Consider the following 25,964-nt stretch of genomic DNA (forward strand, 5'->3'; position numbering starts at 1 on the left):
GAAGAATGGAAACCTTTTATGGATTTCATAAAAAAAAACAGAAAATATGACTACAATAGGATTTGTGAACTAAAAGTAAAATGAAATAATACTTGTGTATAAAGTGTATGATTTGCATATTTAAGAGTAAAAAAGTGTTAGAAAATTAATTGAGTTAATACTTTTGAATTAGAATAGAAAGATATACCACTTCAAGAAGGTTGATACTGTAGATATATATACATTATAGGAAGATTTAGTATGTGTAGAATCTACATGAATGATAATTATAATGCATATTTTCATGTATGTTACTAATTTACTAACAAAATTAATTAACTCTAAGATATGTATATAGATGACTGTTATTAAGAGTAGAAAAAATAGAGTGAATAAGTTAATTGATGAAAAAGGCTGAGAAAGGTGGTATACAAATACAGTAAGTAAATAAATTAAACAAATAAATAAGTAGAAGGAACACTCTGGTTTGGAAGAGAAGGAAAGAAGTAGCAATATAAGAAGACAAATGAAATCAATACAGATCCTGAAGGATAAACTTTTACTCTTGTTAGAGAAGATATCATAGTTGGAACTTTTCTTTCTTTCTTCCTATACTGAAGAATATGTATAACGATACTCCAGTGGGTGGAAAGGAGTAATAGAGTTGAACGTCATCTGTACACAGATGATGTTCAACTCTGTTACTCCTTTCCACCCACTGCTAAGGAGTCTGTTCAGGTCCTGAACTGGTGCTTGGCAGCTGTGATGGTCTGGATGAGGGCGAACAAATTGAAATTGAATCCAGACAAGAAAGAGGCACTAACTGGTCAGTCATAAGGCCAAACAGGGTATAGGGTTACAGCCTGTGCTGGACAGGGTTACACTCTTTTTGAAGGCACAGGTTCACAGCTTGGGAGTGATTCTGGATTCATTGCTGAGCCTGGAACCCCAGGTCTTGGCGGTGGCCAGGGAAGCTTTTTCATAATTAAAACTTGTGCAACAGTTGTGCCCATACCTTGGGAAGTCAGACTTGGCCACAGTAGTCCATGCTGTAGTTACATCTCTAATAGACTACTGCAACATGCTCCACGTGGGGTTGCCTTTGAAGACTGTTCGGAAGCTCCAAATGGTCCAACGGGGGACAGCCAGGTTGATCACCAAAGCAGGGTACAGGGAGCACAGAACCCCCCTGTCATGCCAGCTCCACTGGCAGCCAATCTGCTACCAAGCACAATTCAAGGTGCTGGGTTTAGCCTATAAAGTCCTAAATGGGTCTGGCCCAGTTTACCTGTCCGAACGTGTCTCCCTCTATGAAACATCTTGGTGGCTAATATCGTCCGGGGAATCACTGCTCTTGGTCCTGCCTCCTTCGCATGCGCAACTGGGGGGGGGGGGGGCGAGAATAGTGTTTTACATGCAAGTGTTTTGGGACAGATTATAATTCCCATTCTATAGCAGCAAGCCAGGCTAGGTTTTCCCTCTTGTTAAATGTGACTGGTATGATTTCCCTACCCCCAAGGAGAATTCATTCTGTATCTGGTTTTACTCCTCACACTAAGCCATCATTTAGCAAAATGTACACAAGTTGGAAAAGTTCCCATGAACCTTGACATAACAAATTCTATGGTATTTCTCCCATGCTGTGGGAAGGTTATAGCTGTTTTTAGTTCTGCTTTATTGGAAGTTCAGTTTACCACAGCATCTGAACTAGATATCATGTAGAGCAAACTCTATTTAACAAGTTAGCTTCACAATCCACTTTGGTTTGTTATAGACTGATCTAGCAATATGTAACAGCACATTGATGGCTGCAATGAAGTTCCCTCCTGGCCATGAAGGAAGAGAAGGGGAATATACATGAGTTAGATCTTAGCAAAACAAAGACATGAAGTGAATCTGACATGAAGTGAATCTGCACTTCTCTCAATCTTTGCTCAGAGAGCTGGTTCTGGGTTTGGTTCTGGTTTTTAACATCTTGTCTCCCATCCACAAAAATGCTTTTTTTGGTATGATATAGGCCAGGTATCATATAGATGTGTGAGCCTCCGGTGGCACAGTGGGTTAAACCGCTGAACTTGCTGACTGAAAGGTTGGTGGTTCAAATCTGTGGAGCGAGGTGAGTTCCCGCAGTTAGCCCCAGATTCTGCCAACCTAGCAGTTAAAAAAATGCAAATGTGAGTAGATCAGTAGGTACCACTTTGGTGGGAAGGTAACAGCACTCCATGCAGTCATGCTGGCCACATGATCTTGGAGATGTCTACGAATGCTGGCTCTTCAGCTTAGAAAAGGAGATGAGCACCACCTCCCAGAGCTGGACACAACTAGACTTAATGTCAAGGGGAAACCTTTACCTTTACTATTGGCCAGTAGTTTCTACCTTTGGATCCCCAAACGTTATTGGATTTCAGCTCCCAGATGCCGCAGCTAGTATGGTCAACAGCGTGGGATTCTGGGAACTGTAGTCCCACATCTGAGGAAGCACAGAATAGGAACCATGTATGGATAAGCAGCAGGATGGCAAAGGCAGAAAAAAGAAAGAAATTATGCCAATTATAAAGAGCAAAAAGTTACTTCTCCAAGTGATCAACTCCTCAGGGTGCACCTATATGCTACATGCTCATTTTTTTTTAAATCATGATTATCATTTATGTTTTTTTTCTAAAGGACCGTGGCAGTTCTAATAATGTAAAAGTGCTGAGACTTCAAGGGCCTTTACAGAATAAAGTGTTTGCAGGATTCCACTATAAAGAAGTGACTAGTGGAGAGCCGCAGAGTTCAATCTTGGGCCCAGTACTGTTCAACATCTTTATTAATGGCTTGGATGAAGGTTTAGAGGGTATTAGGATCAGAATTCAAAATGACATTAACAGATTAGAGAGCAGGGCCAAAACTAACAAAATGCATTTCAGCTAGGAAAAATGTAAGATACTACACTTAGGGAGAAAAAATGAAATCCAAAGGTACAGAATGGGTGATGCCTGGCTTGACAGCAGTTCATGTGAGAAAGGTCTTGGAGTCTTTGTGGACAACAGGTCCACAAAGCCAACAGTGTGATGTAGCAACTAAAAAAGCCAATGGGATTTTGGACTGCATCAAAAGAAGTATAGTGGCTAGATCGAGGAAAGTCATGGTGCCTCTCTGTTTGGCTTTGGTTGGACCTCACCTGGAAACAACTTGCAGTTTCTCAAGTCGCTCCTGACACAACAAAAACAACAACAACTGGAATACTGTGTCCAATTTTGGGCATCACAGTTTAAAAGAGATAATTGACAAGCTGGAAGGTGTCCAGGGGAAGACAACTAAAATTATCAAAGGTCTGGAGACCATACCCTATGAGGAGCATCTTAAAGAGCTGGGTAAGTTGAGAGGAGACATGATAGCCATGTATAAATATGTGAAAGGATATGATAAGGAAGAGGGAGCAGGCTGCCCTGGAAATTAGGACTTGGAACAATGGGGTTAAATGATAGGAAAGGAGATTCCACCTGAACATTAGGAAGAACTTCTTAGAGCTGTTCAGCAGTGGAACTTCTGGAAGCTCCTTCCTTGGAAGCTTTTAAACAGAGGCTGGAAGGCCATCTGTAAGGGAACTTGGATTTTGCTTTTCCTGCATGGCACAGGGTTGGACTAGATGGCCCATGTGGTCTCTTCCAACTCTGTTACGCTATGATTCTTTCATTGAGACCTGACATAAGGAGACAGCTTGATGCTCTGGTAACAGGGATAAGCAATTCATAAAAATGATGTCTGTTTTCTCAATCCCTTATTTAGCTGGTGTACTATTTCTCTTTAGATGGATAACCTTTTTTGCAATCAAGTTTACCTTGGTTGAAACTTATCAATGGGATGGAGCAAGAATGGAGAAAATTAGGTCCCTTTCCAGATTTTCTTGTTATAAATGCGATCAATTTTGTTGAAAGGGAACAATTGGCCAAGATTGTGCAGCTGTCTAAATAGCTTTATGGGAATTTGAACTTCATCCTCTCCAATCTTGATTTGACACAATAGCTAATGCACTCTACTAGTGGTCATGTAGGCTTTCAGCCATCACCCATTGACCATCAGTGCCAACAGTCACATATTGTCAAGGTTTCTTGAGTGCTGGCTAACTGCTGTTGCCTGAATGCTGTTATCTTAGTTCCCTTAGTCTGCTGCATTCAGTAACATGGTTTAGTATTCTGAAAAGCAGATTTCCTTTTTTTTTTTGCTGCAGTGCTGCAGGTTTGCTGTGTCCTTCACCAGTCTGCACTTTTTAAAAAAAGGTGTGGTACAAAAATGCATCACTGCAAACAATGCAATGCTTTCAATACACACCGCCTTCCAAAAGCCAAAGAATGCTAACACATGCAGCTTGTGTGATTTGATGAGAAGGGGGGGGGGAGGGATATTTTTCTCAGCAGAGGTGACTGCAGACTCTGGAAATGCAAGCAGGTCACCTGATCTCATTGCAGCACTTTTCAGCTGGCTCATGCCTGGTTCACCCATCCCCTTTCTCTTCAGAGTGTGCAAAGCAAGCTTGAAAAGGAGAGAGAGAGAAATCTGGTGAAATGCCTTTGTGAACTTGTTGTTACATGTAGTACCTAAGTGAAACATACCAGAGGGAAACAGAACATATAGCAAGGGGTCTTTCCTCTTTCCCTTCCTCGATCTTGCCATTAACAATGTGATTAGGCTGCGCCTTTTGTCTAGCTTCTCCCGTTGAGAATAATAATTATACTTCAGAACATTCCATTAAATTGTTTTACAGACGGAGATCCTTAATGTGAGGCAAGGAATTCTCCCTTAACTCTGATATCCCTGCGTATGCGTTTTGTCTCATTTTTGCCTTTCTGCAGCTTAAGGCCGACAATGACCTTGGAACCACCGTATTAAACTATTCAATGTATTGTATACAGGCTGCCTAAAAACCTGTTAGTAAATTACTGCAATAACTAAATTAAAAGACATTGTTGGCTCATGTTTAACTTGTTGTCCACAACGACTCCAAGATCGTTCTCAAACATACTGCTGTTGAGCCAGGCATCCACCATTCTGTATGAAATGCAAAGATACAGAATGGGGGATGATGCCTGGCTCGACAGCAGTACATGTGACAACAATTTAAACATGAGCCAACAATGTCATGCAATGGCAAAAAAAAGGCCAATCGGATTTTGGCCTGCATAAATAGGACTATAGTATGTCTAGATCCAGGGAAGTCATGCTACCCCTCTATTCTGCCTTGGTCAGATCACACCTGGAATCACATTGTGTCCAATTCTGGGCACCACAATTTAAGGAAGATGTTGACTGAGTTAGAATGTGTCCAAATGAGGGCGACTAAAATGATCAATGATCTAGAGAACAAGCCCTATGAGGAGTGACTTAAAGAGCTGGGCATGTTTAGCCTGCGGATGAGAAGGCTGAGAGGAGACATGATGAGGGTCATGTATAAATATGTGAGGGGAAGTCTCAGGGAAGAGGGACCAAGCTTGTTTTCTGCTACCCTGGAGACTAGGACGCAGTGGAACAATGGCTTCAAGCTACACGAAAGGAGATTCTACCTGAACATGAGGAAGAACTTCCTAACTGTGAGAGCTGCTCAGCAGAGGAACTCTCCCCCAGAGTGTGGTGGAGGCTCCCTCTTTGAAGGCTTTTAAACAGAGGCTGGATGGCCATCTGTCAGGGTTGCTTTGAATGCGAATTTCCTTCTTTTTGGCAGGAGGTTGGACTGAATGGCCCATGACGTCTCTTCCAGTTATATGATTCTATGATTCTACTCAGCATGATAATGCTTTTAAATGATATATGAGGTATTCTTACATCTCTTCCTGGGCACGTTCAAATTTCTGGTGGTCTATAGATCAGAAATCTCAAACAGTGGATTGAAAGCTCCATTGAGAAAGTTTGCCAAACAATTTATTCCTGAACCAAATTATTTCTCTTTCTCATAATTCAGACCAGGGCTGGATTATTGAACCAGTTAACAAGAACCTGAACCTGAATAATTTGTCATAGTCTACTAATTGTTATCAGTAAAGCAGTATCCAAAAAGTCCCTATGCTTTTCATAATACAGGGGTATGGGAGGCACGCTTTACCTGTGTCATTCCAGCACCAAATCAAGACATTTTAATATATGTATTCTTGATCTAGTTGGAACTGCTACCTCTATCCTTCCTGGTTAATTTATATGCTGTATTTCTGGTTTGTATTTAGATGTAATTGTGACTTTGTATTGATGCTGCTACTTCCCTGGGAAGCTAAAAAACTGATTTTTTTTTTCTACTTCAAGCATTGGCTCTCAACCTTCCTAATGCCGCAACCCCTTAATACAGTTCCTCATGTTGTGGTGACCCCCAACTATGACATTATTTTCGTTGCTACTTCATAACTGTAATTTTGCTACAGTTATGAATCATAATGTAACTATCTGATATGCAGGATGTATTTCATTCACTGGACCAAATTTGGCACAAATAACCAATATGCCCAAATCTGAATACTGGTGGGGTTGGGGGACATTGATTTTGTCATTTGGGAGTTGTAGTTGCTGGGATTGATAGTTAACCACCCATCAAAAAGCATTCTGAACTTCACCAATGATGGAATCGAACCAAACTTGGCACACAGAACTCCCATGGCCAGCAGAAAATACTAAAAGGTTTTGGTGGGCATTGACCTTGAGTTTTGGAGTTGTAGTTCACCTACATCCAGAGAGCTCTGCGGACAATGATTGATCTGGACCAAACTAGGCACGAATACTCAATTATGCCCAAATGTGAGCACTTGTGGAGTTTGGGGGAAATAGATCTTGACATTTGGGAGTTGTAGTTGTTGGGATTTATAGTTCACCTACAATCAGAGACATTCTGAAGCCCACCAACAATAAAAGTGGGCCAAACTTCCCACACAGAACTCCCATGGCCAGCAGAAAATACTGTGTTTTCTGATGGTCTTTGGTGACTCCTCTGACATCCCTCTCATGACCCCTCCCCCCAGGTCCCGATACCCAGGTTGAGAAACGCTGGACTGGAGGGTTTAAATTAAGTAACACTGAATGAAAACTGAGTAGAAAAAAGACTACATAGGAAGCACCCTCACAATATTTGCAATGGGCTTTATATCTTTTAAAATCCTTCTCAAAACAGAAGATTGCCGACTGTTTAACAGGCAGTAAGGAATCAGAATCTTAGAGTTAGAAGAGACTGCATGAGCCATCCAATCCAACTTCCTTCTTTGATGCAGGAAAAGCACAATCAAAGCACCCATGACAGATAGCCATCCAGCCTCTTTTTAAAAGCCTCCAAGGAAGGAGTTTTCGCCACACCCTGAGGCAGAGAGTTCCTCTGTTGAATAGTTCTTACAGTCAGGAGGTTCTTCATAATGTTCAGGCGGAATCTCCTTTCTTGTAATTTGAATCCATTGCTCCAAGTCCTAGTCTCCAGGGCAGCAGAAAGGAAGGAAAGATGAAGAGAATTTAATTTGTAACAACAGTTTTCAGTCCAGAAGCAATGGCTGAACCCATTCACTCCTCAGTTGGGGATGAATTACTTGTCAGCATCAGTGCCTTTGAAGACTGGCAAAATTGCATTGCAGGAACTACATCTAATTGTTGTTTCCAATTAAAGTAGGTGAATTGAATCAGTGGAATTTGCATAAGTATCAGTATATCTAATCTAGTTTGCATGATTGCATTTAACAAATTATTCTTAAAATATGTGAACAAATGACAGTGATATGTATGTGGCAGCCCTATCCATATACTTAAGAGTACATTCACTGTGTCCTGATCTGGCTATTGCTTGGCTTTCCTGTCAAGTTAAGCTGGAGTTGTGTTAGAGCAGTATCACTTGTGCATGTATCCAATAGTAGAATAATAACTTCTTCCTACTCGCACATCAGCATCATAACAATCGCTTGAGTTGTTCATAATTAAGTATTACTTCATGCAGAAGTGTGCATTATCTTATGTTTCATCACTTGTGACTTGCAGCAGCCATGGATTCAAATTGTCCCCATTGAACAATAATTTGTTTAATCTAAGACGCTGTTTCTCACATATGACTCAACATTTGAAGTTACCTTCATTCAATAAAATAGCTACATTGGCAACACTGAGGCCAATAATTCGATACAAAATTTTTATTATTGTATTTTAAGTTTTACCCTTTTTTCATGTCAGGAGCAACTTGAGAAACTGCAAGTCACTTCTGGTGTGAGAGAATTGGTTGCCTGCAAGGATGTTGCCCAGGGGATACACGGATATTTTGATATTTTACCATCCTTGTGGGAGGCTTATCTCATATCCCCGCATGAGGAGCTGGGGCTGACAGACAGGAGCTCATCCACGCTTTCCCCAGATTCAAGCCTCTCAGCTGTCGGTCTTCAGTCCTGGCGGCACAAGAGTTTAACCCATTGTGCAACCGGGGGCTCCAGTTTTACACTCATGACAAAATATTTAATCTTTTTTTAAAAAAATTATACTCGTATCTCTATGCATTTCCCTTGTTTTTGAATACAGTTGTATTGTGCCATGCCATTGTTGAGTCCCTATGGGGAGAAAAGTAAATAAAAATAACATCATCATCATTATTATTTTGACGAGAGGAAATTAGTATATTTTAGGGAAATGTTTCACTTTAATATCACTATGGCTATCGTCTTATTAAGACTTACTTAAGAATAGCTTTTTGGGATTTATATCTAAACAGAAAGCATGCAAATACATTGTAAAAGTGTAATTATAGAATAAGAGTTCAACTGAATTCAGTTATCCCCCATGTTTGCAGTTTTGACTTTTGTGGATTTGATTAAAATGTTTTCTCTGGGAGTCTGTAGGGATGTCATGAGATAGTTAGGGTAAAAGTGGTGAAAACAGGAGAGAAACCTCTTCCTCAGATCCCTCCTGTTTTCCCCTCTCTTCTGGGATGACCATCCATCCCATGTCCTTCCACCGTCTTTCCTCGTCCTTCCTTCCCATACACCATCCTTCTCTATCAGGATTCAATTGACATCCGACTTTTGAAAGAGGTCTGTGGGCTCCATTTCCATGTGCAAAAACGAATTCCTGTGCACGTTGCAAATATCTTATTTGTAGTGGAAAAAACATGAAAGAACAATGCAATCTTTACAATGAAGAACAATTTTAACCATCATAAACTTTCCAGTATTTCAATGGGAAATGTGGGCCTGCTTTTGTCTGCTGAGATAGTCAAGTTAATTAGGATTGTTGTAACTGTGTGCCTTCAAGTCATTTCAGACATCGGGCGCCCTAAGTATAAAGATTAGGGTGGAGGGTGGGTCAACAACCTTGGAGGGAGCCTTAGTTTGGGGACACCTGAGATAGAGCTACTTCTGGGAAGGGAGGCATTAATGTGGCTAGGGCAGTGGAGATAGGCATGCTTTTTTGCTCCCTCTGATGCTTTCCGACTGAGCTGAAAAGGAAATTGGAAATTTGAAGAAAATTTAGATGAAAGATTTCATATGGAGGTTAAAGGGGGCATCTTCTAGGTATGAAAGAGAACCTAAGCCTCCTTGCTCATGGAAAACAAACTTGCCCCAGTTAAGGAAGAGCAGCTTACTTTGTAAATATATCTTGCCTCAAGCCAGAAACCATTTCTGTCCTTGCTGAAAACAAGGGATGGTGCTCTCCAGTGACTCAGTCTTGGACATTATTTAGTTGCAGGGAACAAGTTTAGGCAGGTTCTCTGCTCCTTCTGGTTGTCCTTTTGGATCCGTGACAACGTCATATGAAGTCTAAGCTTCCTGTGGAAGAAAGGGCCCTTCCACACAGTCCTATATCCCAGAATATCAGTGCAGAAAATTCCACAATATCTGTTTTGAACTGGGTTATCTGAGTCCACACTTAAGATAATGTGGGATTTTCTGCCTTTATATTCTTGGATATCGGGTTGTGTGGAAGTGCCCAAAGTGTTTTTTAAGAAAATAAAAGGAGCCATACTGGATTATGCTGAAGCCTAAACTAACTCGACATTGGTCAAGCAGGACTTGATGTAACAGCGGCATTCTACATGTACTCCTCACTTCACGAACTGTTCCTGCATGGCATTCTGCTCTGATAATTGGAAGAAATATATAGCCCAGTCTCTGTCATCCTCTTTTAAAACCTTCCATGCCAGCAAGCACTTCTGCATCTTGCAGAAGAAAATTCCATAACTGAATGAGTTACAAGCTGAGTAGATGTAGCATATATGGATGTAGCATATATGGATTTCAGTAAGGCCTTTAGCAAGGTTCCCCATGACCTCCTGGCAAACAAACTAGTCAAATGTAGGCTAAGCAAAATTACGGTTAGGTGGATCTGTAATTGGTTAAGTGAACAAACCCAGAGGCTGCTCACCAATGCTTCCTCTTGGTCCTTGAAAGAAGTGATGAGTGGAGTGCCGCAAAGCTCTGTCCTGGGCCCAGTTCTGTTCAACACCTTTATTAATGACTTAGATGAAGGGTTAGAAGGCATGATCATCAAGTTTGCAGATGACACCAAATTGGGATAGCTAATACTCCAGAAGACAGGAGCAGAATTCAAAACAATCTTAACAGATTAGTGAGATGGGCCAAAACTAAAAAAATGAAGTTCAATAGTGACAAATGCAAGATACTCCACTTAGGCAAAAAAATGAAATGCAAAGATACAGAATGGGGCACGCCTGGCTTGACAGCAGTACATGTGAAAGAGGTCTTGGAGTCCTCATGGACAACAAGTTAAACATGAGCCAACAATGTGACGTGGCAGCTTAAAAAGGTCAATGGGATATAGTGTCTAGATCCAGGGAAGTCATGCTACCTCTCTATTCTGCCTGGGTTAGACCACACCTGAAATACTAAGTCCAATTTGGGCATCGCAGTTGAAGGGAGATGTTGACTCTGAGCTGGAATGTGTCCAGAGGAGGGCGACTCAAATGATCAAGGGTCTGGAGAACAAGCCCTATGAGGAGCGGCTTAAAGGGCCGGACATTTTTATCCTGCAGAAGAGAAGGCTGAGAGGAGACGTGATGGCCATGTATAAATATGCAAGGAGAAGTCATACTGAGGAGGAAGCAAGCTTGTTTTCTCCTGCCCTGGAGACTAGGACGTGGAACAATGGCTTCAAACTACAGGAAAGGAGATTCCTGAACATTAGGAAAAACTTCCTAACTGTCAAAGCTGTTCAGCAGTGGAACTCTCTGCCCTGCAGTGTTGTGGAGGCCCTTTATTTGGAGTCTTTTAAACAGAGGCTGTATGGCCATCTGTAAAGGAACTTGGATTTGCTTTGAATGCAGTTCTCCTGCTTCTTGGCAGGGGATTAAACTAGATGGCCCACGTGGTCTCTTCCAACTCTATGATTCTTTGATTCATCATATAAAGAAGAACTTTTTTGATCAGTCCAGGGGCTCCCACCATTCTGTTTTATTGGTGTTATGAATGAGAAAGAAAAACAAGGCTTTTTTTTTCACTTTCTTCCTGCCATAGTTCTCATAGTACTAACATACTTGTCTCTTTTTTATTTGTGAGGCTTTTGCTACAACTTAACAATGAATAATGTTTCATTTTTCATGTAGTAGCTGCTTACCAATAGCAGTGTATGTAGTAAAAATATAGATTTTCAACAAGTTTCCTCTTAAAAGAGAGCAACCTTTCCTGACATGTCTTGGTGAAAGTTCCTGGGTGGGGAATGGGAGGAGTCTGAGAACTGAGACCTGCCTCAGGGATAGGAATTACTGCTCTGGCTAGAAGCCAGACTTTAAAACAAACAAACAAAACTAGACCTGAATGTGCGTGTTTCAGGAAGCTGACTTTTTATTGTCGAAGGCTTTCATGGCTGGAATCACTGGGTTGTTGTAGGTTTTTTCGGGTTGTATGGCCATGTTCTAGAGGCATTTTCTCCTGACGTTTCGCCTGCATTTATGGCATGCAACCTCTGAGGATGTTTGCTATAGATGCAGGTGAAACATCAAGAGAGAATGCCTCTAGAACAGCGTTTCTCAACCTGGGGGTCGGGACCCCTGGAGGGGTCGCAAGGGGGTATCAGAGGGGTCGCCAAAGACCATCAGGAAACACAGTATTTTCTGTTGCTCATGGGAGTTACATGTGGGAAGTTTGGCCCAATTCTATCGTTGGTGGAGTTCAGGTTGATTGTAGGTGAACTATAAATCCCAGCAACTACAACTCCCAAATGTCAAGGTTTATTTTCCACAAACTCCACCAGTGTTCACATATGGGCATATTGAGTTTTCATGCCAAGTTTGGTCCAGATCCATAATGGTTTGAGTCCACAGTGCTCTCTGGATATAGCTGAACTACAACTCCAAAACTCAAGGTCAATGCACACCAAACCCTTCCAGTATTTTCTGTTGGTATTTGGGAGTTCTGTGTGCCAAGATTGGTTCGATTCCATTGTTGGTGGAGTTCATGATGCTCTTTGATTGCCTGTGAACCATAAATCCCAGCAGCTACAACTTCCAAATGACAAAATCAACCCCCTACCCCACTCTACCATTATTCAAATTTGGGCATTTTGGGTATTTGTGCCAAATTTAGTCCAGAGAATGAAAATACATCCTGCATATCAGATACTTACATTACGATTCATAACAGTATTACAGTTATTAAAGTAGTAACGAAAATAATTTTATGGTTGGGGGTCACCACAACATGAGGAACGGTATTAAGGGGTCGCGGAATTAGCAAGATTGAGAAACACTGCTCTAGAACATGGCCATACATCCCGAAAAAACCTACAACAACCCAAGCTGACTTTTGCTGCAGAAAACAAATTCTGTGTGTCTGTTGACTTAATTCATGGAGAAGCAATAGGTATACATCCCAATGATGTCAAACCAAAGACAGTTGTATCAGTGGTACAGTTCTCACATATTTAGTGCAGCAGTTTCCATATGTATGAGGCCCCATCTATACTGCTATATAATCCAGTTTCTGAATCCAGATTTTCTGATTTGAACTGGATTATATGGCAGTGTAGACTCATATAATCCAGTTCAAAGCAGATAATCTGGATTCAAAAACTAAATTACAGTAGAGTCTCGTTTATCCAACATAAATGGGCAGAAGAACCTTGGATAAGCGAAACTGTTGGATAATAAGGAGGGATCAAGGAAAAGCCGATAAAATGTCAAATTATGATATGATTTTACAAATTAAGCACCAAATCATCATGTTCTACAACAAACTGACAGAAAAAGCAGTTCAATACATGGTAATGTTATGTAGTAATTACTGCATTTACAAATTTAGCATCAAAACATTGCAATGTATTGGAACAGCCTTGGATCCAGGTTGGAGGCAGACTGGTTAGATAATAGGGAAAGTTGGATGAGCGAAGGTTGGATAAGTGAGACTCTGCTATATATGGCAGTATAGATCCAACCTCAGTCTTATGCAATGTTGTTGCTACAGCCGCTGAGTCCTGAATGAACATGTAGAAACAATTCTGAAGGTGCCTCTATGCTGTGGAAATGATGTTGTTTGACACTACATTAACTGTCATGACTCAGTGATATGGAACCATGGGAATTGTAGTTTGGTGGGTTTGTTGAGACAACAGCACTCTTTAGTTTGGTGAGACACCAGCACTCTTTGACAATGAACACCAAAGACTTTCTAAAAGCACCAGTCCCAGTATTCCACACCTTTGAGCCATGGCAATTAATGGTGTCAAACTCCATTAATTTTACAGTGTAGATGAAAGATTCGGTTCGAATCTGGGGAGCAAGGTGAGCACCCACTGTTAGGCCCAGCTTCTGCCTACCTAGCAGAATGTGTGAAGATCAGTAGGTACTACTTCTGTGGGAAGGTAATGGCGTTCCATACAGTCATGCCAGCCACATGACCTTGAAGGTGTTTACGGACAACGGCGGCTCTTCGGCTTAGAAATGTAGATGAGCACCATCCCCCAGAGTCAGACATGACTAGGCTTAATGTCAAGGGGAAACCTTTACCTTTTTAGATGCACCCTGTGTCTCCTAAACCTGGCATTGTTCACCTTAGAAGAATTTGAAAGCCACAGGGAAGTCCAAGAATAACTCCTGTGTGAGAGGCTGTGAACCAAGAGACCACATTCTGGAGAAGAGCCGTAGCAGTGGGCTGTACCTTATAACTGTAGGTCACCAGCTTAAGCTGAAGTGCATTTCCAGTGAAGTCACGTAGGAGCATTCACCATAGTGAGGTACCTTATTGTGAGTCAGTATATAGCTTAAGTGGGTGGAGTAGCTGTCATTTCTGATTAATTTGAAGGCAGCATTTCCAGATGTGTAAATCAAAACTTGCTTTGCTTGTCCCCGTTGCCTGTCACTTGTTCTCACAGTGAACCGATTGTCATGAGTGTAAAAAAGTATTGAAAAATGTAGTGTTCAAGGAAGAAATAGAGGCCAAGTAGAAACCATGATCATCAGAATTGGAGGAAAGAAGAGGAAGATACAGTTGTCATGGCAGTCAGTTTGTGGTCCTCCTGGTCCCTTTCCACACTACACCATTATGACACTAATTTTAGTTGAACAACCGTAGTTTAATCCTATGGAATCCTGCGGTTTGCAATTTAAGGAGTAGTGGTGGTGGTGGTGGTGGTAGTAGTAGTAGTAGTAGTAGTAATAATAATAATAATAATATACTTCATTTATATTCTGCTCTAACTCCCTGAGAGGACTCAGAGCAGATTGCAGAATACATATACAGTGTTCCCTCACTACTTCGTGGTTTGCTTTATGCGGACTCGCTGTTTCACGGGTTTTTGAAAATATTAATATAAAATATAAAGCATTTATGCCCAATGGAGGCCAGGGACCCTGGAAGTGCAGCATCCTGAGACCCAACAGGGAAGGCCTGCCTCCCTGGCCTCCACATACCCCGGAAGTGTGGTGGCCTGAGGCACGGCAGGTAAGGCCTGCCTCCCTGACCTCCTGCGGCCTGTGTGGCTCTGCCGGGGTCTGCGGATGCCAGGGAGGCAGGCAGGCGCCCTCGGGATGGGCCAGGAGGTGAGTAAGGAAGCGTGGGTAAGAAAATAATACATAAAATATATATAATAATGTATAAATATTAAAATTTATATAGTGTCCCTACTTTGTGGATTTTCACTTATTGCGTGTAGTCCTGGAACACGATAATTGAGGGAACACTGTATGGCAAACATTCAGTGCCGTTATACAATTAACAAAGACAGACAATACATAGACACAGACAAGGCTTCCCTCTTTTTCATTTCCAGCATTTCGAAGCTGTGCCATGGGGAGGTACTGTTGTTCCATTTTTCCCACCGAGGAGCCTGTTGTCCATGGATGCTTTCCTGATCAAATTGCTGGCATGTCTTCAGGGGCACCTTTTACCTCTCCGCTAAAGTTATATACCTATCTACTCACATTACTGTTTTCGAACTGCTAGATAAGCAGAAACTAGGGCTGACAGCAGGAACTCACCCCGACCCGTGGCTTGAACTGCCAACCTTCCGGCCAGCAAGATTTTCTGTAGCTGGCAGTTTAACCTGCTGTGCTAACTGCATCCCTTAGAATATGTACTCCGTTATATCATTCCAGTGCCTAATCACACTAAGCTCACAAAGGCATGGCAATTAAAATGAAATCATATCATAATTTTGCAGTATGTAGTGTGGAAGGGTTCAAGATTATTTTGGAACTATAGTTCCAATCAAATTAGAATGTTGTATGAATGAAAAGTCTTTAGAAAGGTTAGGTGAGAAGGAGAGGCCTTTATAGGCTCTGAAAAGGCTGAATCTGCAGTAATGAGCTACAAAACCTACCGTATATCCTGATATATAAATCTAGTATTTTTACCACAAAATCAAACCGAAAACCTGATTTGTCTTATCCATGGGCCAATATAACTGCTGTACCTTAACTCTTGTCAAAAAAGGGACCACTCCTTTCTTGTTGAAAGGTTAGAGCAGGGGTCCACAAACTTTTTAAACAGAGGGCCAGGTCACAGTCTGTCAAACTATTGGATGGCCGGATTATAATTTGAAAAAAAAACCCATGAATGAATTCCTATGCACGCTGCACATATCTTATTCATAGTGTAAAAAAAAAACACTTAAAAACAATACAATAATTAAAATGAGGAACAATGTTAACAAACAATACCACTAGTATTTCAGTGGTAAATGTGGGCCTTCTTTTGGCTGATGAGATAGGATTGTTGTTGTAGTTATGTGCTTTCAAGTCGTTTCAGACTTAGGTTGACCTGAGCGAGGGCTGAATAAATGACCTTGGAGGGCCGCATCTGGCCCCCAGGACTTAGTTTGAGGACCCCTGGGTTAGAGCTTAGTCTGGACAGCTCAAAAGAAGTACCAACCTTCTACTCTCTTTGTCCATGGGGCTACTTCAGGCCTTTTTGAAGGTCTGGATGGGAAAATGGCAGCAGTGGTGGCAAGGGGCATCTGCCCCCCTGAGACAGCGCAGGCACTTGCCCTCTCCATGGATTGTCCCTCAATTTATTCACAGGTCAGATCAAAAACTGCAATTTAAGCTACAAATCCTGTCCTTAGTTTATACATAAGTTGATTTATGCACAAATATATATATGGTAGTTTGTTTTTAAATGTTAAAACTTGTGTGATTTGCAATGGGATAATCAAATCAGGCAGATTAAATAGCTCACGTTTACGAATGACTCAGTGAGTGCTGCTTCAATGTCAACTTCCTAGGCGTGTCAAAGGAAGCGTGTGCACAGACTCCTGTGGAAGTTGGTGCGTCTATCAATTTCAATTTCCTGGTACAAGGGCCATTCCTGATAATACCAATTTACCAAGGGAAGCTGTGTTAATGTCTGGAACAACCAAACAATATTGGTGTGGGCAACAATTATTATCTTACACTCTCCCTTGCCCAGCTCTTTTATAGTTGGCCGCATCCATTTTGTAATCCTGGCCATTGGTTGTTAAGCCTTGTCTGATGAATCTACAATGCAATTGGTTTTAAATTTTTTATTTTTAGTATGCTTTAGCAGGATTTTTGTATTTTATTATGCTTCTTTGATATTTTGTTTATTAAGTTAAATTAGGTTGTTTTATATTGTCTAATGAGCTTGTCTTGATGTAGTTTGTCTGTATGGTTTTCTTTTTGGCGATTGAATGTTTGCATTATATGTTGGAAACTGCCCTGAGGAGATAGGGTGGTATACAAATAATGATTATTATTATTATTATTATTATTATTATTACAACATTCATAATCTACAGAAGAAATGGAGATCATTTGTTCTAGATTAGCGCTTTCCAAACTTTTCATGTTGGTGGCAAACTTTCTAGGCATGCATCATTTTGCAACACAGTAATTCAGTTTTACTAGCAAATCTTAGGCTAAACCAACCCTTTATAAGATATATGATACATTGTAATAACAAAATGCATAGGGACACAACCTACCATGAAAATCTTTCATTTATATTTTTAGATATATGATTTATTGCTCATTTTGTATAGACTCTAAGGTGTCTCAATATATTTACATGACACACCTACACGCTGCAGCCGACACACTAATGCGTCATGAAACACAGTTTGGAAAACTCTGCTCTAGATGTTTTGGACTACATTTCCCATCATCCTCTCTGATGTTGGCTTGGGCTGCTAGGAATGAAACAAACTGACCTTTCACGCTACACAGTTTTGGCGCCATATTCCACTAACTGCCATGGCAACATCTTATGGAATTTCTAGTTTGGCAAGGTGATATTCCTGTCTAGTTTAGAATTCTAACTATACCATTCTAAACTGAAAACCCCAACATCTCATAGATGTAATCATGGCAGTGAAAATACGATATAGTTCCGTTTTATAACAGTGTCATGCAAAAAAGCCTCCAAAGCCTCAAGGCCCACGTCTGTATTCTACACAATTCCTATTCTCAACTAGAGAAAATATTAAAGGTCCTTTGCTCTGAAGATGGTGGGTTAATGAATTAGCATTGTTTGTTTCTGTAACGTCAACAAGAGACATATCACAAGAATGTCACCATGTTGCTGTATGTATCTTTGTATTTTAGTAAAATCCCAAGAAATTGGACCAAGCAGGACGGCAACAGACTTGTGACATGTTCCTGTTGACATCAGAAGCAACTTCCAGGGATATGATGATTGCATCTCTACTATCCTCACATTCAAGGACCTTAAATAATTATGTGAGTTGCAGACATGGGTTTCTGTTTTAAAATACTACTATCATTGAATACAAGATTGGGAGTGTATGGTTCTCCAGCTACTAGACTGCAACACCAGTCTACCCTCACCATTGGCTGTGCTGGTTAGAGCTAATGGGAGTTGCAGTCCATCATCATCTATACACATTATCCACCTCTGCTTTAATAGCAGAGGTGATAACTAATGAGAAAAACTTGTTAAGCTATGATTTGAAATTTGTTCTGTTCCCTCTATCCCAAGGTTTGGCAACCTTTGGAATGCCACAGGGTTATTCTGCACCAGAAGTCACCCAAGGGTCATATCCCATATGCAGATACATTTCTTGTCATGCCGTTGAAATTGAGTAATTTGGGGCAGTAGTAGCAAAACTAACAATTTCATAAAATAATTCATGCGGGAAGTATACACATTTCATTTTAAATTGAGTCATGTTTATGTGCCTCTACTAGGCAGATCATTCAGCTTGAAAATAAAGTGTGTGTACACATGCCTCTTATTAAAATAAGGCGCATACTCATTTCAGACTTTAAAGAGAAATTGCAGGTCAGCACTGCATTGCTGAAATTCACTATTCTCATTACTAATACTTAGTATGGTCCAGTGATTAGAATCTAACCACTATACCACACTGGTTATTAGTAGTGAATCAGATAATCAGGTTTTAGAGAAGACTTGAAAATACAGGTGAGAGTACTTACATTATTGAATGCTCCTCTATGTTACAATCATTGCATGAGGAAAGCCACCACAGCAAGAAGAATACTGGGCCAGAGTGCCTTATTTATTTATTTCGTATCAAAAGCATTGCATAAATTAGTATAAAACTGATAAAAATAGAAGGAGCGCAGGTGGCTAAATATCATTTGACCAAAAACGGGCAGCAGCAATGGCATTGTCTGTAGCCTTAACCCTAAGTTACAAGTTTTCTCTCTTTAAGAAGTGTTAACTTAGCAATTACAGGTGAAAAGCCCAAAGGCTTTATTCTACTTCTAACAGCTGTCTGCTGCTTGAAGAAAAGTAGGCATAAAAATAGTTAAGACCTCTGAATTTCATATCTCAGTTTTGCTTATATATGCAGTAGAATGAGGTGTTGTAATGTTGGTTATGGGGGTTCTGTGTGGGAATTTTGGCCCAATTCCATTGTTGGTGGGGTTCAGAATGATCTCTGATTATAGGTGAACTATAAATCCCAGCAACTACAACTCCCAAATGTCAAGGTTTATTTTCCCCAAACTCCAGTGTTCACATTTGGGCATATTGAGTATTCATGCCAAGTTTGGTCCAGATCTATCATTCTTTGAGTCCACAGTGCTCTTTAGATATAGGTGAACTACAACTCCAAAACACAAAGTCAATGCCCACCAAACCTTTCCAGTATTTTCTGTTGGTCATGGGAATTCTGTGTGCCAAGTTTGGTTCAGTTCCATCATTAGTGGAGTTCAGAATGCTCTTTGATTGTACATTAACTATAAATCCCAGGAACTACAACTCCCAAATGACAAAATCAATCCTCGCCAACCCCACCAGTATTCAAATTTGGGCGTATCAGGCATTTGTGCCAAATTTGGTCCAGTGAATGAATATACATCCTGCATATCAGATATTTACATGACGATTCATAATAATAGCAAAATTACAGTTATGAAGTAGCAACAAAAACAATTTTATGCTTGGGGGTCACCACAACATGAGGAACTGTATTAAGGGATCACAATGTTAGGAAGGTTGAGAACCAATACTATAGTAGTACAAAATAGTATATCAGATTGCAGGAGGGAAATACTTTTTTTCCAATTCACCCCTATCTTTACAATGGAGTAAGCAATAATCTTATCAGATTTTATTCCTATCTACATTGGCTCACTGTAGCATTCCAAATTTTCATACAGGAGCAACTCTCTCAGCTCTTTTTGGAAATACAGCTAGCCCTCAACTCATAAGGAATTGCTTCCAGGCCCTTATTGGGTTGCTGTGAGTTTTCTGGACTGTATGGCCATGTTCTTAGAAGCATTCTCTCTTGATGTTTCACCCACATCTATGGCAGGCATTCTTAGAAGTTGTGAGGTCTGAGGATAGCCATACAACCTGGAAAACTTCTGGAACATGGCCTTACAGCCCGGAAAACTCACAGCAACCCAGTGATTCCGGCCATGAAAGCCTTTGACAACATTGAGTTGTTGTAGTTCCAATAACTACAAGCATTGCAAAGATAGTGAAGAAGAAGCAAGGAGCACTCCATTAAGTTCCTAGTTGTCCTTCAGCAATGCAATCCCAATGTCAAAGAATAAGCAGAGAGCGTAGTCAGATCCATAGTTGGTTGAATTTGTGGGTGCAAAACCTTTAAATATGGAGAGCCTGCTTTATAGTCAAAGAAGTCAGAGCAGATTGAAATACAAGTCTTGAAAAGAAAACTACTGGGACAAGCCTTTTCTCCTTCATTACAATCTCTTTCTTCTCTTTCATTTCAGCTGCCATCATTTCATCAGGATTAATGAAACAACAGGAAGAATAAAGCCTTTTGAAAGCCCTTGCCCCCCCCCCCCAAAGGCAACAAAAACAACAACAGCAAACATGGCAGATTACTCTGCTTATAAAGAGACCTCAAATCGTCATTTGCGTTTCAAGCTTCAGAGCCTCAGTCGCCGCCTTGATGAATTGGAAGAAGCTACCAAAAACCTTCAGAAAGCTGAGGATGAACTACTAGAGTTGCAGGACAAAGTAATCCAGGCAGAAGGCAGCAACTCGAGTATGTTGGCTGATGTGGAAACTTTGCGGAAAAGGGTTCTGAAAATCGAAGGGAAGGATGAGGAGATCAGGAAGGCAGAAGAGCTTTGCCAGCTGATGAAGGAGAAACTGGAGGAAGAAGAAAGTCTCACTCGGGAGCTGAAATCTGAAATTGAGCGGCTTCAGAAGCGAATGACAGAGCTGGAGAAGTTGGAGGACGCCTTTGGCCGGAGTAAGAACGACTGCACTCAGCTCTGCCTCAGCCTCAATGAGGAGAAAAACCTGACCAAGAAAATTTCAACTGAACTGGAAGTTCTTAAGGCCAAAGTAAAAGAACTTGAACAATCAGAAGACAGGCTAGATAAAACTGAGCAGAGTTTGATGAGTGAGCTGGAAAAACTGAAATCTTTAGCTGTTGTTTTTGTAAATGAAAGAAAACACTTCACTGAAAAAGAGAAGCAGAATGAGAAGTTAATTCAAGAGCTAACACAAAAGTTGGAGCAAAACAACAAACTGAACCGGGCAGATCAGACGCGAAACACATCGAATCTGCTGGAGCGATCGTCCAATAGTATACTTGAGAGAAATGATCTGAGGATTGAAGTTGACTTGACGACATCTGCACTGTCCTCAAAAGAAACAAGAAGAAAAGGGAGCTTGGACTACCTTAAACTCATGGAAAATGAAACTCGAAACAAATCTGAAAACCAGAAGAATAAAAACCAAGAAGACAACAAAGTGAACGACTTAAATCAAGAGATTGAGAAACTGAAGACTCAAATCAAATGTTTTGAGTCTTTAGAAGAAGAACTTAAAACCCTGAGAGCCAAAAATAATGACCTGCACGATAGTTATTTAAGTGAGCAGAATAAAAATAAGGTGCTCACGGGGCAACTTGAAGAAATAAAAACGCAGATGAAAAAACAAAAAGAGCTAGAGAATGGTGAGGCAGAAATTGAGGAAATTAACTTGCCTAGCCGAATTAAGCATGATAGAGCTAAACACCGAGCGGTCGCTGCTGAATCGGCTGTTTCAAAGCAAAAGTCCCGAGAACTTTCTCCGCAGCATAGACGGGAGAGGATACGTAATCGAGAAACCTCATTAAATTCTGAGGGCTATGGCCAGGCTAGTAAACGGGTTACAAGTCCTAATCTGAACAGCAGGAGAACAGCCAAAGCGTCTAGTACTTCAGCATTGTTAGACACATTAGCAACTGATGGCAAACAGATAGAAAACAAACCAAGTCCATTGCAGAGAGAGAGTGTCACTCCACCTGCTGAAGTCAAAAAATCTCGAGAGCAACCATCCGTGCTTAGCCGTTACCCACCTGCAGCACAGGAGCACAAATCATGGAAGTCTTCTTCGAAACCCAAGAATGAAAGTGCATTGAGAGGTAAAGCCGAAAAAACATCTCAGACACTCAATGACACTCATCTCTGTAAATCTGATGAACTTGAAGACATGTTGTGCAAAACAGAAAATGCTGTATCATCTTCTGAAAAGGGAAATAAAACACATCTCACGGAATCATCCATTCTTCTGACGGAGACTCGGATCTCAAGCACTAATTATGGGCCAACTAATGGAACTGCTTTGTCCTATCGGCATTATCTCTCTGCAGAAATGTTAGATACTGAGCCCACCAGCTCAAAGATGGAAAACACACCACCTGTTTCTTCTCGCAGACAGCACTTGGAAGAGGACTCTGTAAAGGTCCCTAAATCTCACGAAAGAGAGTCTATAGATGCTCCAGTGGAAATGACAAAACCTTTACCTTTAGCAAAGTCTTGGCTTTCTTCAAGAAGCCAGGAAGATCTCTTGCAGAGTCATTTAGCTGCTCAGAAAGAAAAGACTGATCAGACGTTCACAGTAAATTCAAACAACAGTGGCCTGAAATCAACGTCTACAAGAACCAAAGTCATCAACCCCAGTAACACTCCAGAAGAGAAAGGTAAAGTCACAGTTGCTCCTAATACGTTTGATTTAGGGCCAAAGAAGGAACCTGTTTCTAGAGACTTCACAAGCTCGATGGGATCTTATCGGACATCTCCCCTCGAGAATGACAAAAGGTCTTATGGTGAAGAGGGCCAGGAACTCAGAAGGCCATCCAAAACATCTTCAGCAGGGTTGAAATCCAGAAGGCAGTTCAGCCCAAGGGAAGCTCTGAGATCTCAAGCCGTCATCAAGCCAGCAATTGTGGAAAAAGACATGAAGGAAATCATGGGTGGTTCTGGGTCAGGGTCAGAAGCCAGTTCTGAAAAGCAGCCCGCTGTCTTTAAAACCGTGTCACACAAAATGACAAGCAGCATTACTATTTACCCATCTGAGCCAGTTACTCAAAGGACCAGCACAAGTGAGCCCAGAAAGGACCAGCAGCAGGTTTCCGCCAGCAATAGTAGAGTCATTCCAAATGAGCTTTCCACAGGAGGGAAAGCAGCCAACACACCGTACGAGATCTCGATTAACAAGAGCAATATGTCTTTGAAGTCACCAGGGGCTGATAAAAATGGGGACCCTGTTTTGAGAAGCAGGGTGGGAACTGTAGTCTCTAAAAGTAGCATTACAATCAAACCTTCTGAGTTACTTGAGAAGAACAGTGAAACAGCGGTGGACACGCTTCACTGGAAAAGCCATGGCCCTCCAAACTCATCTGAGACCAAACAAGTCACGGTGAGAAGTGCGTGGCGAACAAGGCAGGGTTTGCACTCTTTGGAGGATTCGGCAACCAAAGCTGATGAAAACGCAACCCCTCGGGATCCATATCGGTCATCTACTGATCTTTCCAAACCAGAAGGGACTGGCCCACGTCTATATGCGATTGAGCAGAATTCCAGAAGGGCCAGTGCTGGTATAAACTCTTGGAACACTCCGGAATTAGACAGTAGAAGGACCAAAAGTAGCTTGAGTGCATCTGAGATGCTCAGCCAGAAAAGTAGTGCCAATGAGCCTGTGGAGGATTCTTCCTGGAGTTGCCCAGTATTACCTGTAAGTGTGTATGTCATTCTGTTGTTTTAAAATAATTACAGTTAGAAATTGGGTTCAAGGTGTTGGAAACCAGGAAGCAGACATGGCGCTTTGTGGGGTGTCAGCATGTGTCGTTGTAAAAGTCATAATCTCTCTCAGGTATCACTCCTCCCCATTTATTCCCCATTGGAAATAAGTGAACAATAATGCTGGATTTCTTGATTATTCATATAAGAAGCAGTCTACACTCTCTCTGAGACTATCAGAGAAGAAGGAGATACATTAATGAGATGACATCTGAACTTCTGTAGGCCGCCAGGTCTGTTCTGAAAACTCTAGCAATGTTCTGCCAGAAAAGTAAGGGAAACATTGGGTTGTTGTAGGTTTTTTCGGGCTATGTGGCCATGGCCTAGAGGCATTCTCTCCTGATGTTTCGCCTGCATCTATGGCAAGCATCCTCAGAGGTAGTGAAACATTGGCAAATTGGGAGCACTGGGGTAAAGCATAATATATTATATTATTAGCATAGTACAATATCAGTATTATATATTACTGTATTGTATTATACCATTATATTGTAATATTATTAGTAATATTACATGTAATAGGAGCCTCCGGTGGCGCAGTGGGTTAAACCCCTGTACCGACAGGACTGAAGACCGACAGGTCGCAGGTTCGAATCTGGGGAGAGGCGGATGAGCGCCTTCTATCAACTCCAGCTCCTCATGCGAGGACATGAGAGAAGTCTCCCACAAGGATGATAAAAACATCAAATCATCCGGGCGTCCTCTGGGCAACGTCCTTGCAGACGGCCAATTCTCTCACACCAGAAGCGACTTGCAGTTTCTCAAGTCGCTCCTGACACGACCAAATTTTTTTACATGTAATATAAAATATATTATAATAATAGCATATTATTATTAGTATTATATTGTATTACATTATAATATTATGAATATTATATGTATATACAATATATACTTTATGCCCTAGGAAGGAGCCCCTGGTGGCACAGTGGGTTAAACTCTTGTGCCAGCAGGACTGAAGACTGACAGGTCGGAGGTTTGAATCCTGGAGAGTGTGGATGAGCTCCCTCAGGCAGCTCCAGCTCCCCATGTGGGGACACGAGAGAGGTCTCCCACAAGGATGGTAAAAACACCAAAACATCCGGGTGTCCTCTGGGCAACGTCCTTGCAGATGGCCAATTCGCACACACCACAAGCGACTTGCAATTTCTCAAGTTTCTCTTGACATGAAAAAAAAAATCCCTAGGAAAGAATCTGACACTACTCAAATTCTGGGGATTTTCCTCCCATTGCAGTCAATGGATTTTAGGCGGCAAGGCTTGCAGTCAGTGGAAGGCAAGAAGAAAATGCCTGTCTTCCGTCCTCCCTCAGACACTTGTTACCAAGACTGTAGCACAAGAGCAGGTGCCTTGTCTACGGATACCTCCCGCACACACCCCTTACATATGCAGTTAATATATTTAGACTGCAGAAGTGGGCAACTGCAGTGACTGCCAACAGTGCTTTTTGTCCCTGCAGAGCATCCCATTTGAAAGAAATGACTGAAGATCAACTTCTGGTTTCAACTTCCAAATTTTGTTGTTGTTGTTACGTGGATAGGTTATTTTTGGGGAGGATGCTTTGGGTCCTGAGCAGCATTGCATTCTGGGAAATGTAGTTTACGGCAGGGCCTTTTGCATTCTCTAACACTGGGGGCCTCGCCTTTCTAAACTACATTTAAAATGGCTGAGTCTCCCGCTCATTAAATGTAGTCCCGCTGTCCTTATGATGACAATGGGACAAAACTCCAAAGTAAAAGAATTGGTTTTTAAGCACTGTATGTGGCTTTAGCAAAGTTGCTCAATGGTTATATGTACTGAAAATTAAACTGACCTTGGGAGACATCTGAACGTTACAGAACATTTACAAAAAATGCTTCAATTTCTAAATTCCTCCCCTCTCCCCTCTCCCGAATGTCTTGGACATTGCATCATATGCACAAATTTAACGAATTTAATCCAATATACAATTATTATCCAAAATTATGCACAAGCCTAGTAGATACAGTTGTTCATGGTGAGTACAAATTGCTTGTAACAAGAAGTAAGGCTTGGTAAACTGCAGTTCCCAAAATCCACAAGCATTGGCT

At 41.3% G+C, this 25,964-nt stretch overlaps 1 protein-coding gene across 4 annotated transcripts in view; it reads left to right on the forward strand.

Annotated features, from left to right (window-relative positions):
* Positions 1-25,964, forward strand: part of LOC132780316 (leucine zipper protein 1) — a 67,060-nt gene that overhangs the window by 25,552 nt on the left and 15,544 nt on the right. For 2 of the 4 annotated variants that reach the window (XM_060783946.2, XM_060783945.2), the window contains exons 2-3: positions 17,969-18,103; positions 20,591-23,831. In XM_060783946.2, the coding sequence (XP_060639929.2) occupies positions 20,694-23,831 (3,138 nt within the window). In that variant the 5' untranslated portion in view covers positions 17,969-18,103; positions 20,591-20,693. The remainder of the gene's footprint in view (positions 1-17,968; positions 18,104-20,590; positions 23,832-25,964) is intronic. The other 2 variants (XM_060783948.2, XM_060783947.2) reach the window with 1 other exon arrangement.

Source organism: Anolis sagrei, chromosome X, assembly GCF_037176765.1.
Source record: "Anolis sagrei isolate rAnoSag1 chromosome X, rAnoSag1.mat, whole genome shotgun sequence".
Lineage (NCBI taxonomy): Eukaryota > Metazoa > Chordata > Lepidosauria > Squamata > Dactyloidae > Anolis > Anolis sagrei.